General features: G+C 33.3%; 1 protein-coding gene across 6 annotated transcripts in view; it reads right to left on the bottom strand.

The window, feature by feature from the left end:
* Sema3a (semaphorin 3A) overlaps window positions 1-18,362 on the bottom strand; it is a 431,159-nt gene that overhangs the window by 111,092 nt on the left and 301,705 nt on the right. For all 6 annotated transcript variants that reach the window (XM_078040129.1, XM_078040128.1, XM_078040131.1 and 3 more), the window contains one exon: window positions 14,250-14,369. In XM_078040129.1, the coding sequence (XP_077896255.1) occupies window positions 14,250-14,369 (120 nt within the window). The remainder of the gene's footprint in view (window positions 1-14,249; window positions 14,370-18,362) is intronic.

The raw sequence follows: 18,362 nt of genomic DNA, 5'->3' as shown, positions 1-18,362 counted from the left end.
ATTCATGACATAAAAGTCATGATATATGTCAAATATGGAAAATTACTTGTATTATAATATAGAAATCTCATGTTTTCTTTTTTTTAGAAAGACCTGCTAGTGTTTACCTAAGAGTTCAAACTAGATAGGATTTTATTTCATGTCTCATTTCAATTTTCACTTTGTGGAGAAAAAAAATCTAAGAGGAATAAGCTCTTGAGAAATGAAGAAATGATTTTCAATAGTTTAGGGAGTTTATGCAATGTGAATCCTACCATAAATATCCCTCCTATTTCAGACATAGTCTCTAAATTTTATTACAGCACTTAGCAGAATATGTGTATTTATTGTTGACCTCCACATTTGTGTTGCTATTAAAGTATGTATAATAATTGCATTATTATACAATAAAAAAGAAGTCAAAGAAACTTGCTCTGAGGAAGTAATGCATGAGTCAAGATCATGCATTTATTAAAGCAAATACATAGGATAGATATGCCCAGCTAACAGAAATAATAAGTACAAGGACCTACAAGAATAGAGACTGGGAATGCCAAGGAACCTAAAGAAAAGAAAGAACTCCCAGTTGTTAGGAGAGGAAAGTGAGTGGTCTATACAAGGATGCAGAGGGAGGAGGGACCAAGACAAAAAGGCAGATTTCTTTAATTACTAGGATGAAAAGGAGGCAAGGGAATGCTTTAGACAAGGTAATAGTGTATCCTTTGTTTTTTTAGATGATTGCTCTGGCTTTGGTGTGGAGACCTGACTAGATAGGGCAAGTGGAAGCAGGGAGGAATTAAGGAGTGGAGGGAGTATTTTTTCATCAAGTGAAACCATATGTTTTGGTGACCTTTAAGCCTCTGGTCTGGTACTCAGCAGAAGACTCCACTTAGTCTATTATATGCAGGCACCACCTCAGAGGCAAATGTCTCTCTTTTATATTTCCCAAGTATTTTCTCACTACATCTGAGATCATGAATTCTTGCTATTTCTTGCCCATGTTGCACTGTCTCTGACCTTAAACATGGCTTGCTTTCCTGAACTTAAATAGCTTTCTTTTTATCTTACTATTATTTTTAAAGAAATTATGGCCAATTCAAGGTTAAGTCTCTAATGTCATTAATTTACCCATTGGAATTCCAGAACATCATGCATATAATGATGGTCTTGTGCCCATGAAAAATGCCACACGCACACAAGCATGTCATCCACCAGACAGAAGACTGGGAGCTGCTACTCTTATATTCAGAATCCTAGAAAGTATTAAATCACATGAGAGTAGAATCTATTCTTTAACAGTACAATATGACATCAATTCTAAAAAATAAAAACCCACCATCAGCAAAAACACACTTTAGGATACCAAAATTCACAAACTTGAAATTACTATCAAATTCACAAAGTATCCATGCAATATTTTTGCATTGAGTATTTGTAATAGTTGAAAATATATCTGTATATATATTTGTATATAATGCACTATATAATAGAATACACATATGTATATAATATAATACCAATGAATACATTTGTAGAAAACCCACTAATAGTTTTTAAGTACTTTAAATATAGATCAAACTGCTTTTATTTTAATTTCTTCTTCCTAAGTCAAACATTATCTCTTTGGACTATTGTGATAAGTGATGATGAATAATTTTGTATCTGAATTTTATCTTTTTATTTTTCTTTTTTCATGCTCTATGTCAACACTCAGCTAGTCTCCACCTTGTTCATTAAACATTTTTACTAACAGATGTTGCTTTATTTTTCTCCTTTTTCCACTTTCATGTTATCCATGGGAGATCAAAGCATTTAGTCATTCCTGTCCATTGTATGCAGAAGTGTGGGAGTGAAATGTTGCATGATTCTTGTGTTTGGGTTGCTTCCTAATGTTTTCAAATATTTTCTTTAATAATATTTGATATACGCTGACTGCTTTAACAAATACAAATCATCTTAAATCCAGCTACTTTTATGAGAAAAAGGTATTAAAACAAATTTTATCTACTTTGTAGAGGCAGTCAACTTATTTCCAATAAATAAATGTTATTTTTGTGAAATAATCATGAAAACTTTCCTCTGAAATTACATGATATGGCTTATAATCACAAAATATATGCCCAGAGAAATAAAAGTTTAAAAAACCTGTATTTTAACAATAATTACCTAATGTTACTCACAGAAATATATTTTATTTTAAAAAAAAACATAAGCAGCTTGAAGCATATAGGTAATTGTGGCTTTCCTTTTCTTTTATGCATTTGGCAGTGAAAGCAAAGCAATGAACTATAATAAAAAATGCACTGAGTTAGCTGTTGAGAGAACTTAAATCCAGTTTCGCCACTAAGCACCCATGGATTTCAGAACACTAGTTAATCAAACTGGGTTTAAAATTTCTTTATTCTAATGTGAAAAATAGAAATTAGAGGAACTGTAGGGTAGCTATTTGCTATAGTATCTTTTAAAATATGTTTTTAAGCAAGAATTTCATGGAGGTTGTAGACACCATTTATCACTGGACATATAATTTTATTAAAGGAAGATATTAGATATTGCTGAACTTTATTTTCAATATAGTAATGAACTGAAAACATTGGGACTATTTAAAATTTTTCCACTTAACTTTTTATATTAAAAATTTCCAGATAAATGTATATTTTTAACACAAGTATCATGCTTTTCATTTTGTCTTGAGATTATTTAAAAATTTCAGATCTTGATAGAAAGTAGAACAGAAACTGGGATGAAATTTGTTATAATTTATGTGGCAAAAACATCATTTAATGTTATCTTTTTACCTCACCTGAAATTGGTTTTTCAATCAAGAGGTTGGAAAACAAAGATTGTGCCTGTTAAAATTTATAAACAAGGTTCTTCAGCTCACAACTAGTTTGCTGGATGTTTGTAAGTTAAAAATGGCAATATTTTGCCCACTACCCACATAACCTTTCCTATTCCTCTGTCTGGTAAGGCTTTATATCTTTCTGGAAAAGAAAAGAGTTTTACATATGCCTAAAATACTGTGAAATTTTAGCATTAATTTAAAAATGTTTCCATATTACTCTTAGTGAAACTGTGACATGGTGACAAGGTGGTAACTAACATTGCTATCTAGCATAACATTATTCAAAGAGTGAGTATTTCTTCTTCAAATCTACATTTGTCCCCAAGATTTAGGCCAACAGAGGGCAAGTAAATGTGGGACACTAAACATTCATCCTTTCCAGGTTAAGCAATTTAAATATGAGGTAAGCTAGCTATTAAATGCCAACAAAATATAAATCAAAAGAAGAAAAAAAAAGCCAGGGTAAAAGCACTGGAAAGGAGCTTGAATCCTGGCATGTATACAAAACCCCATCTGCATCTTTCAGACTTTTAGCCTTTGTATAAAGCTTTGTGATAATCTCAAGTGAGGTAACTGGCTGCAATAGAAGGTAGCCTGTACTTCTTTATCAGTAACCTATCTTCTTAAGTGTGCATGCTTAGTGTGCATCAGATAAGTATTTTTTAGCAAGAGACAAATACTAAGGGATGAAAATGTTGAAGAGACCAATTTAATGCCATTTCAGTGGCAGCAAAAGTCACACAATGAGTCAATGGCAGACCTGTGAATTGATTTTAGATCCCATTAGATTTCCATTTTAGCCACTCAGCAATTCCTGAGATTACTTTCAGTGACCAAAGATGCACAATTGAATTAGAATGGCAGACTGGAAAATAAAAATAAAATAAAAATGGAAAGTAGTCATTATATATGGTTTGATTTCTGACAATTTGAAATGGTGTTATTGGCTGCCTGTAAATGTTCAAATTACAAAGCTATGCTCAGGTAGTAGTACAAAATTTTCTATTACTTATTTCAAAGGATGTTAAATGACCATTATATAATCGCAAAATATGTAAAGATGAAGGTGTATGGTATTCAACATTTTAGACAATGATCAAAGGATCATTCTTTACAGAAGTATATATTTCTCCAAATACACTTGTCCTACCTGGAATTTTTAAAGATCCATAAATTTGAAATTGAGTGAAATGTAGCTTTGTTTTCCAAACATGGTAATGTTTCAACATCTTTTTCAGTAGAAAAGCTAGATAAATTCATTTTCATTGAGTACAATGGAATAATGAATATGTCTATTATTATGTAATAATACAGATGCCATATGAAATTCAGTATTTTCTGTTTTTAAAACAATCTAGAATTTACTAATTTATGGCAATTTTCCTAGCATATACTGTTGCAAAGGTTTTTCTGTCATTGAAATATGACATGATCAAAATATTAGGAGAAAAATAAATGCATTATTGTTAAACTTACTTTGAACAAGTGTTGGAAAATCTTTTTTTTATATTTAAGGGCTCTATTTTAAGTATACTTTTATTAATGCTACAAAACCTATTTTTTACCTCTTTGGTAGAAAAATAATTACAATTCACTTTATAAAGTGAATTTTTACCATTCTATCAAGTGTCTGAGTGGAAGTTAAGGGTAGATTAACAGGGTTTTGGTTATCTTTGCTCAATCTCCAGATTATCAATGAAAAGAATTAGTAGTAACAGATGTGGCTGTTTCTGTGGGATATCTTAGCACTTGTTTTATTGAAACAGCATTTACTGGTTATATTATTATCATAATCTTTTAAAGGACTCCATTGTCATCGGCATTGAATTTTACCAAGTTGACATGTAATGTCACATTTTCAGCACAAAGAATTAAATGCTATTTTCAAGAAGGTCCTTGATTATGCAAGTTTTGATGAATTTAACTTAAAATTCAATGTTTTGAGATTGTTTAGACTTGAATATTAATAAACACATGGTACAACATAATCCCAGTTGGGTGTAATATTTTTGTCATTAGAAAGACCATATGTTATGATGGTGATAAGAACAGATTTACTAGCTATGTATTGATAGGTAACTTCTTGAACCTTTCAGAACCTTCATTTCTGCAAATGAAGAGTGAAGATAATATTTAGATCACAGAGCTTTGATAAAGAAATTATATAATGTTGAGAAAGTCATCAAATATGTTAACAATGATAGCCACAATTACTAACAAACATAATAACCACTATGATAAGAAGTAGTCATAGCAAAAGAGCAATTAGACAGAACAACCAAGGATAAGCTATAAATATCATTTTCATGAAATTTAATATAATTAATAGAAGCTGAAATGTAGTAATGCATTACAAATAGCATAGCTTTGTGGTTTTTGACAATAAAATTACTATTTGTAAACAGTGTATATTAAATTTTATTCTTTTCTGTTTAGTTTTTCTTGTGTGGGGGATTTTTAATAAAAGTGCTTTTGAATTGCTTTCTCATCTGACTTATACAAAATAGCTTTCTCTGAATTTATAAGTTTGGAGAAACTACCTTTTGTGCTATAGTATGGGTAAGAAATTCACATAACTTTACACTTAATAACTTAATGTTTATGTACAAAATAAATGCTGCTTGTTTGTAGGCTCAGGAGTAAAAATTTTGCTAGAGCCACAACAAACTACAAAACATGTTTGCCTAATTATCACAAAAGAATTGGAAGCCCATATTTTCCACTGGAAAGTTTAAACTGTTTCATCTGCTATAGTTCATTTAATAGTTATGAAATCTGAATGTGACTTTGATATCTTGTTGTTTCTTTTTTTTAAAATTAGCATTTTACCCTGTATCTTTCACTCAATCTCAATCTAGGGTCTCATTGTGCCACTACCAAATTCAGCCACAGTCTCAAATTGGATATACCTAGATACTTATTTGTTTTCTTCCCATATTTACACCAGAAGTATGTTTCAAAACTAATCATGGTAATAGTGGTAGTCTCTTGCTTAAAATTTACATAGCTCTTGACTAGCTTTCCTAATTCAACTTGTTCTCAACTTTGCACAGTCTCAGCTCTTTTATAAAGCATCATACTAAATGCACATTGGGTTATCTACATTTGTTCATTTATAGTCAATGGAGTCAAATGCACCTTACTTACTTAGACAATGCTATATCTTTATGACTTCTTACAAGTTCATGTGTTTGCTTTCATGACAAGGTTATTAGATCTCCCAAGGTTACTTTCTTCCTATAAGAAGCATAAGGGCTTTAAGGAGATCTCATGAAGATATTTTCTTTGTCCTATTCACTGCTCCCATAGTCTTACTTATCTTCCACATCCATCAATTCTTCATCTATTTTTCTAAACCCAGTTAAATGGGACAGATTTTATTCCCTTCATCAAGTGATCCTTTATTATTTACTCATCACCTTGTTCACATTAGATAGGTGAGCTGGGTGCAGTGGTACACACCTGTAATCCCATTGGCTCAGGAGGCTGAGGTGGGAGGTCTGCAAGTTCAAGGCTAGCCTCAGCAATTTAGTGAGCTCCTTTTCTCAAAATGAAAAATAAAAAGGAGTGGCAAAAACATCCTTGGGTTCAATTCCCAGTACTAAATAAATAAATAAATAAACAAATAAAGTAAGTATGTGTTATGTATATTTGAGATGTAATACAGGAAAAAATGCTTGACTTAATCTCCTAAATCAGAATTCATCTTTATTTTTTTTTCTCTCCTACTGCAGGCTGTTGGTATTGCCTTTGAAGATGCAGGTTCTGGACTTGGACATTAACCATTGAATACAATGATTACCTCAGGTTCATTTCAGAGGAGTCTGGAAATCTTAGTTTTCTTATTAGTAAAATGAAATGCCTTATCAGATTTTATGACAATTCAGTGAAATAGTGCATTCAAAGCAGATACTACAGGACATACATTAATTGCCCAAGAAATATTACTTGTTAGAAGCATAATTCTTGTGATCACTGATGCTTGTAGTTAAATTTTTCTGTGCTATGTGAGCTCTTTAAGGGAAGACATTTGTGTTTGTATTCCTCATCATTAATCTTAGCATTTTGCTTAGAAAAATTGCCTCTGTTTTTATTAAAGACAATTTTATTTTTTGAATTATTTACTTGAATACAATTGCTTCCAAGGTCACTTGGATGCTGGTTATAACACTTGAGCATAATTGTAGCTTCAAATTTGAAGAAACCTAGATAAACATGTTATTTCTCAATACTCTGTCAAATGTATTTAATAAATAAAAATCTATCCCAGAAGGTCTGCTTTGCTCGTTATGTCCTTCCTTTTTACCTCACTGCTATTCTCATTGCCACATGCTGATTTTCCTCCCCAATTTCTGCTATTTCTTCTTCCCCAGATCTCAAGCTGTCCAAGCTGGCTCACAGTGCAAGACTAAGCTTTAGTCTCACCTCCCCTTCAGGGTTATAACTGACTAATCTGACTGTTCTTCCATGGTACTCCATGATCTCTTTTTTGTCTCTATATTCCTTTTGCATTTATAGACAATACAGTCAAATGCACCTTAGTTACTTAGACAAAGCTATATCTTTATGACTTCTTACAAGTTCATGTGTTTGCTTTCATGACAAGGTTATTAATTAGATCCACAAGGTTAGTTCCTTCCTTTGCATAAGGGCTTTAAGGAGATCTCATGAAGACAAAGCTGTTTGATAAAAGTTATGACACCAAACTCACCTTTTCAATATTCTAGACAAATAATAATTTTTTCCCTTTTCCCTTGGAAATAAGGGCCCTTTTCACACATTTGTACACTAGGGAATGGCAACTGAAAGCATGCAGTTTGGAACTTTGACCATAAAATGCTCTGAAAAATTATTACCATTTTAAAAATCACTGTGCAATTGTAGAATATGGTTTTCTCTCCTCACCCTCTTGAAGTTCATATGTACAATATATTGGACTACACATCTGTTATTTTTAACTTCTAGAGCTCATTAAGTTTTTGAGACAATGATGTTTTAATATGGGGGTAAAACTAAAAGATATTAAATTTCTTACACAAATGCTAAGGTAGACTTGATGACTGCCAATCATTCTGCACTGTAGCCTTCATTTACCTTCTTTGACCAGGATTTTCTGTAAAGTAGCCACTAGACACATGAGGCTATTGAGTTCTTGCAATTACTAGTCTGAACTAAATTGAACTATAAGTAAACAATATATACTGAATTTCTAAAGAAGTACAAACCAATGTAAATGTTATTAACAGTATACTGAAATGATATTTTGAATATATTAAATTAAGTAAAATATATTATTAAAATTAATTTCATCTGCTTATGTATTAGAAAAATAAAAATTATATAAATCTCTTGCATTATATTACTATTAGATAGAAGAGTTCCAGAAAACCCTAACGTACAATATGGAGTAAGCAACATAAAGTGAAGAACCTTCAAACAAGGGTGCTAGTCCCGAGCCCTAATAAACTATGTGACTTAATGTTAATGAAGTCAACTCAATTAGAGATGCTAACATATGGTAAGAGTATCATTGCATGACAATGAAGGTTAACTTCTTCTCTATTTGTCTATCCTGAAAGAGTTTGTTAACTTATTTCTATAAATCAGGGTAGGGTAATGCTTCCATCATGAAATATATGTTCTATTTATTTTTGCAGCCCCCTAGTTAACTGGCTCTAGCTTTGGAAGACAGTGATAGATGTACTGTAAATGGATGAGACATTTCTAGAGAAAAAGCAGTGCTAAAATCATGCAGACCACATGTGCCCAGTCTGAAGTAGCTGAGAACCACGAGGACTCATGGACAGAGGCTATTAAACTAGGGCAAAGGTAATGTCCTCTGTGAGGAACATAAGGAAGGAGTTTACACTATCTTAAAAACCACAGCTAAGTGACTTCCTGGTGTATTGTCAGGGTAACCTTACTTTGTATATTTTCTAACAGAAATTTTGTAAAATTACAAAGCTAAGTTATGCTCTTCATGCTTAAAATTAAGTACCAACAAAATTAGAAAACAAATGCTATTAAAATTAGCAATAGAGCACCATGTGACAATGATGTTGCTGTGTATCCTGAAAAATAAACATGTATTTGCAATGTCAACATGGTTCTCCTGCCCAGAAACTTGTCAGAGGAACTGTCAGTTCTATCTTTACCTGTGACCTGGGATAATTTAATTCTTTCACTTTTTTCTCTCTTTCAACTACAGCAAAATCTCCTTCATAAGTTACACTCTATGTTTCCAATTAACTATTAGAATTCTGAACTCTAAATATTGTCAGTGAGATTACAAATATTGCCAATAAGATAAAAATTTTAAATAAGAGTATGAGGGATATTGGTTTGGAGTTATTTTCTTTATCTACCTATTCATCTATCTATCTATATCTATCTATCTATCTATTTTTACCACTTTTGAATTCCTTTTTTAAAAATCTAGTTTTGTTTCTAATCATAACTTAGGGTCCCTTACTTCTTAATTTGATAACTAGTTTTATTAATTTTAAAGAAATAGTCTTATTGACAATATTTAAAGTTCAGAATTCTAAGTTAATTGGAAAAAAAAATGTTGAGTAAGTTCTCTTTGAATTCATGATCTGTGGAGCTTTGTCTCAAAGACAAACAGCAGGTCATTTAAAAATATAACTTGAAATATAAATGATAGCATTGTTTACTATACATAGAAACTTACTCAGGTCAATCTTCTATCATGATTCAAGTATTCAACTGATTAGGAAAGAAAAACCTAAACATCACAGAACAGTTAGCCTTTACTACATTTGTGAAATGTAATGCACTGCACTAAGTTTCACTAGTGCAAATGAGGGATACCTTGCCTCCGGTGGAGATGATGAACAACTAAGATGGAATTGCCTAGGACTACTGATTTTTGTCCCCCAGGTTAGCTTACTACAAAGAAAATATAGAAGCCAGTGTATGACCTAAGAAAGCTGTAAAGGTACCCAAAAGCAATTCCTCATTATTTTACAAACATATTTGAATTTTTCTATGTTAATATCTCTTCTTGGAAATAAATTTCTGCTCCACTTGACTGAATAACATAATAAATTGAGAGAGGCAATTTTCCAGAAGGGGTTAGACTATGTGCATCAGTTAGTTGATAGAACACTCCCTAATACTTAAATAGCATTCTGGCCTAAGGGATTGTTACTAAGAACATTTGATTCAAAGTTTCACATAAGAACAAATTCCTATTTTGGGTAGAAAGGAAAACCGGACAAACTATTTCAGTTTATATATAGATATATTGGTTGTCATTGTGGAAATGACCTTAGAGATAGCCATTAAGCCTCATTGCGTTTCTTAATGTCCCTTTGGTTCTGACATAAATTGAGATCATGACATTATGAGAGTATTTATAGAGTTAATACTTTCCAGCTCTCATCTGGGTCCATCTTTCTTTGGATTTCCTGCCAGTACATAGAAGAGGCCCATTTGGAATTTGAGAAAACATCCAGAGACTTCTTCGAAAAGCTATACTCTTCTTAAATTCATGCTTTTTTTATTAACAGATGTAAATTTGAAGGGAAATACCATATACTATAAGCCATTTGGGAATAGTCTGCCTCTTAAGGATGACTTACAATTTTCATTTGAATGGCATAGATGCTGAGAGCTTCAGCTCAAAGCTCATCTGTGCTCTAGTTCTGAATTATTCCTTCCGTGAACTCTGTATGCATTTTATGATAAACACACACATGTGTACGAAGTATGTGACCTCATTGACAGTTATCTGCAATGTCAAGTGCTATTGGCAGATACCCAAGAATTGATTGACACATATCTCACAGAACTGGAGTTAATTAATATGTCTACCAACTCCCAAATGTACCACAGGAAACAGAAAATCTGTTTAATACAGCAATCAATGACATACTGCGTGTGGTCAAAAGGCATTCACTATACAAGACAAGATTTTGGAATACACTTTAAGAATGTATGTATTGTTACTAACATGCTAGAGATAGTAAAATAGAACTACTTTTACAGCTAGAAGACTAAACTTGGAGGTATTTTGTAATTGTTTATCATTAAAACACAAATGTTAATTTCTCCTATAAGATCCAAAGCTATTAAATGATGTCAAGAATCTTGATTTGTTTCAAAAAGATGTCTTTCCTATGTAGCATTCTGTCATGCAGAATGTTAAGTCTATAGTGTTATTTTCTAACAAAGAGGTTTCAGCTAGCTTGGGAACTCAGTGTAAGACAGTGTTAGAAAAGAAACTGCAAAGAAAAAAATTGAATGTTAAAATGTTGATGAAAGTCTTGATAAAAGCAAAAACCAAAATGTCTTTTTTCTCCTAAAATTGTTTGAATTATATAAAGACTGGACCAAATTTTAAAAAGGAAATCATATTTCATTATTTCATATGGCATGGGGCAGGTATCAGCAGAGTATCCATTCAGTTTTTAAACTAGAATTTAGAAGGCATGTCCTTTATTTCTGAAAACTCCCTTTTGTAAATAAGAGTTAGGATATTCAAACTTCATGAGCTTTTACAAACTCTCTTCTAAGAATCTCAGCCTTGCTCCTGATAGCTATTTTATTTCTTACTTTTGCAAGCTTTCCATTACTGTCATTCTTTTTCCAACAGTGTAATATATACATTGTATCCTTTTCTCAACTTCAAAAACAGCATAATTGTTTAAAGTCAAGGGTAGTATTTTAAGTACTTGTGTAGATCAATTTAAAGCAGATTGTCTCATAAGGCAGTTTAAGCATTGAAAATTGAATTTGATGTAGTCTAGACAAGATATCTTGATAATATCTTTTCCAGAATTTCCTAGATTGCCTGTCTAGACTGCTCCAAATTCCCCAGGTAATTGCATAATCATCTTCCTACTGATCTCCTAAGCAGTCTGGAACAGTATTTCCCATTTTATTGTATTCATGCAAATCAGAATCACTGTGCTTCTGAAGGGGGATCTTTCTCAAAGGCTCTGGGTTTTAGAGTTTAGAGAAAATACTTGAACCCCAATCTCCCATCTCAGAGGAGCTCAGATATAAGCTTTGTTTACTTATTGTTTTCAAGGGAGGAGATCCCAGGTAAATGGTCTGTACCTCTTCATTCACCCACTGGCCCACACCCATAAGATAGCAATGGACAGTTGAGGAGTTGAAAAGGAAATAGTCTGTCAATGCCACTAAATTGCAAATTCCGAAAAACAAATATTATGGGAAAAATGACAAAAATGCTGTGACATTTTATTGTAAATTATCATTGAGACTGTGTAAGCCTCAAATTTTAAAAAGGGGGAAATTAAGACAAGTACAGAATCACCCAGCCATAGAGGGACCATGGTGCCATAAATTACAACCGCAGATAAAGTGAGGGACATTTAAGAGGTAAGATGACAATTATTAGCAAGAAAAACAGCAATAGCTTTCAGCCTGAGATGTAAATTTATATTTTCTAATATTTTTTGCCCCTTTTCCACAGCCTCTACCTATTGAACAATGTTTAACTTTCACAACAAGTAAGGGGACCATTTAGCATGACAGCTTTCTAGATGAGAAACATAGATGCAATGAAAAGAAACATCTTGCTGCAGATCAAGCAGTTAGTACTGAATTCAGGATGCACAAAAGCCCTGCAGTCTGAGGCCAGAGGACAGGCTTTCAACAATAAGGGGATTAGAGTTTCTGCAGCAGAAAACATCAAGGAGTCACACCCTGCTAGGAGGGTCAGAAGGCAGTTGGAGGCAATAAGCCAATCTCTCATTTAAAAGTCATGGATACTAAGGATCAAAAAGGTTTTGTTTAATTATTTTGCATATTGTGAGCCAGAGTTTTGTAGAGATTAAATGATTTCTTCAGTGCTCCATAGCTAGTAGCCTGATGTGACACCAGTATCCAAGTCTTTCCCAATAATCTGTACAAGGAATTTAAGAGTTCCTGATTCCGTTGCCAATCAGGTAATCATGTACTTCACAATTTTTGACAGGTGTTAAAAATAAATAAATAAAAGGAAGAAAAGAGCAATTTAATGTGAACGGGGTTCTATAGAGCTATCACCACAATACAGAAAAAATGGGACAACCACCCTGGGCCCAAGTTTTAGGACACCTGAATGATTATTAGGAAATAGCTTAGAAGGTAGCAAAGAGAGCCTGATTTAATCAGAAGGTATATAAAAAAATAAATAAATAAATAAGTGTATAATGTCTCCAGGGCCACATTCCTGAACGCATTGCTAATTTCATCAACATGAAACAAGCAAGTTAAATAGAACTTCCTTTCCTTAAAAATTAGTCTTTATTTAAAATTCTTAGCTAGGACAGTGAAGAAGGGAGGAAGGATGTATTGGTTGAATAGGCTGCTAGAGGGCCATGGCTTACACTAGTGAGTACTTGTGAAAGTGTCTTATTCTTCCCAGACTCATTGGAAAACATAAATATTCAATTGTGTTAGTCCAGAAAACACAATCTGTAAGGTGCCTTTGTATACAAAGAAAACACAATGCAAACTATCAATTTCTAATTTTTTTGAAACTAAAGAGCACCTGAAGACACCTCAAGAAAATTTAGAGAAAGAGATCCAGTGTGTAAGTTAAAATGAACTATAAATTAGATCTTAGATTTAGGATTCCAGAAATATTCTGTGAACGAATTCTTTATTGGTTGAGTTTTCCTGAATTCCAATTTGGAAGAAAATTCTGTCAAATATGATTATCTTATCACATGAACACATTTGTTCTTCTTAAGAATTAGTGCCAAAATTTATTAAAAGGTTTATAATTGAAAGCAACGGATAACCTCAATTTACAAACTGCTTTCAACATTTAGCAATGTTTTGTCAAATTTACTTTTTACTTATATTTACCTATGATTTCCTCGATAAATTTTTCCAAACATCTTTTGGAAGCAGTGGACAAAGAAACATTTTTTTTTCTTTTTCATACCAAAATAATAAACCAAAATATAAAAATATTTAGTTGAGCAAGAATACCAGTGTGAATAGTTTGGGCCAAACATGAGATCAGATCATTGTGCACATGTAAGGCATCATTTCTCAATCTCTGGACAGAAGAAAACAACTGGGTGGCAGACACTTCTGGCTGAGGATGGAAATGGAAGGGAGACCTGGCAATATACAAAGGAAGGAGAAAGCAGTACATATTCAGCCTGCTGACATCTGCTACACATGCAAAATGGATTGGACTCTGTAATCCAGGGTGAAAACAAATGCTTTCTTCCATCCTTCCTCCTTTTCCAGAGTTATTGTTGAGTGATGGTCTTGTTCTTTTTGTATTGACAGATTAAAATTAATAAAAGCCTCTGAATTTGAAGTAGGTACCACCGAATAGTGAACCAGAAGCCAATTAAGCTGAAGAAATGAGTGATGAAGCATTTAAATAGGAAAGGGTCACAGACTAACACCATTTTGTAAAAGCCAGTTTTACCTCAGGATGATGTCCAATTTCAATATAGGTGCAAATTGGATGAAAAGCCCCCGTTCCACAGGCATACAAGTGAGTCTGATTATAAGCCTTAAGGACCTTGATGAAATTAGCACATTCTTTCTGTAAGACAAAAGGAAAACCAGTGAGTTCTAGCAGTCAGCATGCCTGAGGTATCCTCCTGAGTGCTAGGCATGCTAGAACAGATTTTTTTTTTTTTTTTCTGCAGCCATTTGACAAACCCTTTTAGGGATTATTTATTATTCATTTGTTTTGCTCATATTATTACATGCATTGAAATTATAGAATTTCTTTCTTTTTATGGGGACAAATATGACCTTCTATAAATCTTTTATTAAAACTATTTATAATTTATTTATATTATAGTGGAATAGAAGTTTTAGATAACCAATATTCACAGGTGACTTTTCCAGAAGCAAGAACAGCAAATTATTTAAACAATCAGTTATATAAATACAATGATGGTTAAAATTTCCTTGCAAAAATATTAGCTTTGAGTTTAATTTTAGAAAAAGAAAAAAAAAACAGATAAAATGACCTATTAAATATGCAGTATATACACAATTAGTAATACATTTTGAAAGTTTTCAAATGAGTACTCATATGTTAAATAATTTAAAAAACTACATTGAAAAAAATCATTTTTATTGACCATTGCTATACTTTGGATATGAGGTATACCCCCAAAGCGCCGCCTATATGAATGAAGGAATATTCAGGGATGATTGATTAGAATATGGGTGCTATAATCTGATCAGTCCATCCTAGTTTGAACTGGGTGGTAACTGGAGCAGGTGAAGTGTGGTTGGAGGAGGTGGGTCACTGAAGCATGCCCTGAAGGGTGCGTCTTGGGCTGACTCCACCCCACTTCCTGGCCAGGTAAACTGAGCAGCTTCCCTTGGCTGCACCCTTCCGTCATTATGCTCCACCTCACCTCAGGTCCTGAGCAGTGGAACCAGCAGAGCATAGACTGAACCTTTGGAATTGTGAGCCAAAATAAATATTTCCTGTTCTAAGTTGTTCTTGTCAGATATTTTTGTCACAGTGATGAAAAGCTGACTAATGCAATCATAAACTTTCTTAGTTTTGTCTATAAACATTTGAAATTAAGAAGCAAATATGTATTATAAAAGCAGATAAAATTCCTACAGACATGGCATAAACAAGGCTGGTGAGCATAATAAAGCACTGGATCTGCCCTTGCATTTCTAAGTGTGCCTCACCTCCAAAGTCATTCTGTTATGACCTGTGACTATTCAAGTGCAAGCTCATAGGGCATTTGAACTTAGTTGGAGTTTATAAGAGAGGTGTTTAATAGTGTGAGTACATTTCCATGTGCCATCTGTATTCTGTATTTGAAGTTATGATTTTGGTTTTACTTCTTTTGGCCTCACAAAAGAAGGAGCAGACAGTGAAATTTGAACACAATGAAGGACTTTAAATTCAAGGAATTGTGGTCTATTGCTGACTTTTCTATTAAGATACGATGCCCTTTGAATATATTCCTAGAGATGAATTAGGTTGACTCAAAGTAAAATATCAGAATTCCAAGTTATGGCTCCTTGTATTTTCTTAATGTATGATGACAAGGTTGGAGTTAACTAGAATAAATATGTAACTTCTTCCACTGTTTGATAATTAGATTACTGAACCTTCCTTTTTTTATGGTAAGGCATTACAACATACAACATTGGGCTCTGAAATCAGCTGATTTTGCAAGTTGTTCTGTAACAGGAAAAATTCCCTCCCTTAAAGGGTTTCAGCATCTCCTTTATTCACTTTGAATAGGGTACTTCCTAGGTAAAACTGTGAAACAAATAAAACCTAACTTCTGCTACTCTTGGCAACAAACTCTTCGTTCTATAACTGTTTTCCTCCTTCCCCAAAAAGGACAGGGCATGAATGCTTAGACAGAGGAAATAGCTTTTGGAAGGGAAAGATCTGATAAACTCATTTACAAATGAGGCATTCATGAGTCTTAACCAAAAGATGTATTTGTACACTAAAATATTCAGTCATTTGCAAAGAAGCCATTTTCAGGCAGATTTTAATTTGAAAATGTGTAGGTGGCCACACATTCTGCTGTTACATATAGACAACCATTTCTTACTGTGGGCTCAATATTATAGTATTTAAGATGATAAATAATGAGTTCCAGCACCATATGTTGAAACCAAGATATTGGCTGTGTAGATGTTGGTAAGCAAATGCATCTTCTAATAAATAATAGTGGCAAACCCAGATGGATGTCTTGTTCATTTTAGAAAAAAAGAACAAAAAACAGGATTTCAGTTCTCCTACCATACCTGTAAACACATGTATGCGATTTGATTCACAAACCCAAATAATCAATGTCCATCAATAACCCCTCAGTGCCTCCTACAATTTTAAGAATAGATCTAAGGACTCTATAACAAAAAAAGGGGAAATGTTCTTTGTGCAAATACTGGTGAACACAAAGGAAGGCTTATGCCACCTCTGCAACTGTTACAAATGGTAATATCATAGATTTTATGGGCTTTCTATTTCTTATAGATGATATAGCTAATTAGCAAAAGATTATCTTTTCAAGGAAACTAGCAGATTATAATTAATATAAGAAAAAATTCTCCCAGTTCTTGAGAGCCACAGAATTGGACCACACTGAATATCAAAATTCCGGTTTGTTCTCTATTAACTGTTAAAAAAAGAACCTCTACACTAGGACAACTATTCTTCTACAGAGCTGCTGGAATGAAATCAATCACGGGACCATAGCTGTGAAACCTGGCAAAGAGTTCTACAGAGAATGCTGATAACCACAGTCTATCTGTGTTACAAAGCAACTAGACCCACCCTGTTGGCCTAAGGCCTGGAGCAGTTTCCTTCATTTCCCAACAGACCTCTCCCATTAGCAGCAAGTTGTAAGGTTGCCATGCCTGGGGGCAACCTCAATAGTAATTTGAAAGTGAAGGTTGATGTGGCTAGAATGGGGAGAATTTTTGAGGGGAAGCTTGAGGGGAAAAGATGATTGAAAGGAAAAAAAGAAATGGAAGGAAATACTTTCAAAACTGATTAAATATAGCCAAGAAAAGAATCATCAGCAACAGTGGAGGAGAAAAGTGAATTAAAAGAACTGGACGGAGAAGAACGGAAAAACTTGAAAGAGACATGTTAGTAAGGATTTGTTCTTAACAGAAAGTCTATATAAAAGAGTATCAATTCTGTCATTCATTTGCCTTCGCTCTTTGGTTTGTTGCTACCAAGGTTTTGAGTGTTCCAAAATAGGATATTCATTTTATTTGGAAGTGGCTTGGACATTCCTCTAAAAAAGAAGGAAGCGTGGCAGAAAAAGGAAACACACTTCACACATTTCTGCTCTGAGGAGACAGAAGAAGAGTGTTTTTGACCTTTTCTTGAACCATGACGTTTCTTAAAACGCAGAATGTAATGTACTTTTTGGCATTAAACTACTCCACTGCTTTGCTCAGCACCGGCGGATTTACAGCGTAATAAAGACAGTGTAATCAGTTCAAAATGAATCCATTTTTCAAGCCTTGATCCTTTTTGGAATTTAAGTTGATATACGCAGACAAGTTTAGCAACAAGTTGGCTTCCTGAGAGTCAGGCAACCAGACTGACCCCTTATTTTACTGAAATTTACTCCAGATCAACAGTATTAAAAGTATTAGGTTAGAAATAAAAGCAAAAGCAGTTAAAACCAGTAAAATCCAAGGCCACACCTGAGGAGCAATGATTTATCATCTTCAGTGACAAGCCATTTACTTATATTTAAAGGATTTCTAGTCTTTTCAGATCAAATGTATACAGGAATTATGCATGTAAATATTAGCTTGAAAAAAAAAATAAATTTAAAGAAAATATCTATTGCCAGAAAAAGATATAGGAGCCAAATGCACAGTGATTCAAAAACAAACATTGTAGATATGTAGCACTGATTAGACTGTGTTACACAGACTTTTCCTGGACGGTTACAAAAATAAAGTCCATCCATCTGTCAAAACAACTGCTCCATGCATGAAAATTAAAACAGAACTGAGGTGTTTTTAACTAACTTCCGATAATTATGCTTTCTACAAAAGAATATAATTTACC

The sequence above is a fragment of the Ictidomys tridecemlineatus genome, chromosome 2, assembly GCF_052094955.1.
Source record: "Ictidomys tridecemlineatus isolate mIctTri1 chromosome 2, mIctTri1.hap1, whole genome shotgun sequence".
Classification (NCBI taxonomy): domain Eukaryota; kingdom Metazoa; phylum Chordata; class Mammalia; order Rodentia; family Sciuridae; genus Ictidomys; species Ictidomys tridecemlineatus.
Note: the sequence above shows the minus strand (reverse complement) of the source record. Positions and strands in the feature narration are given on the sequence as shown.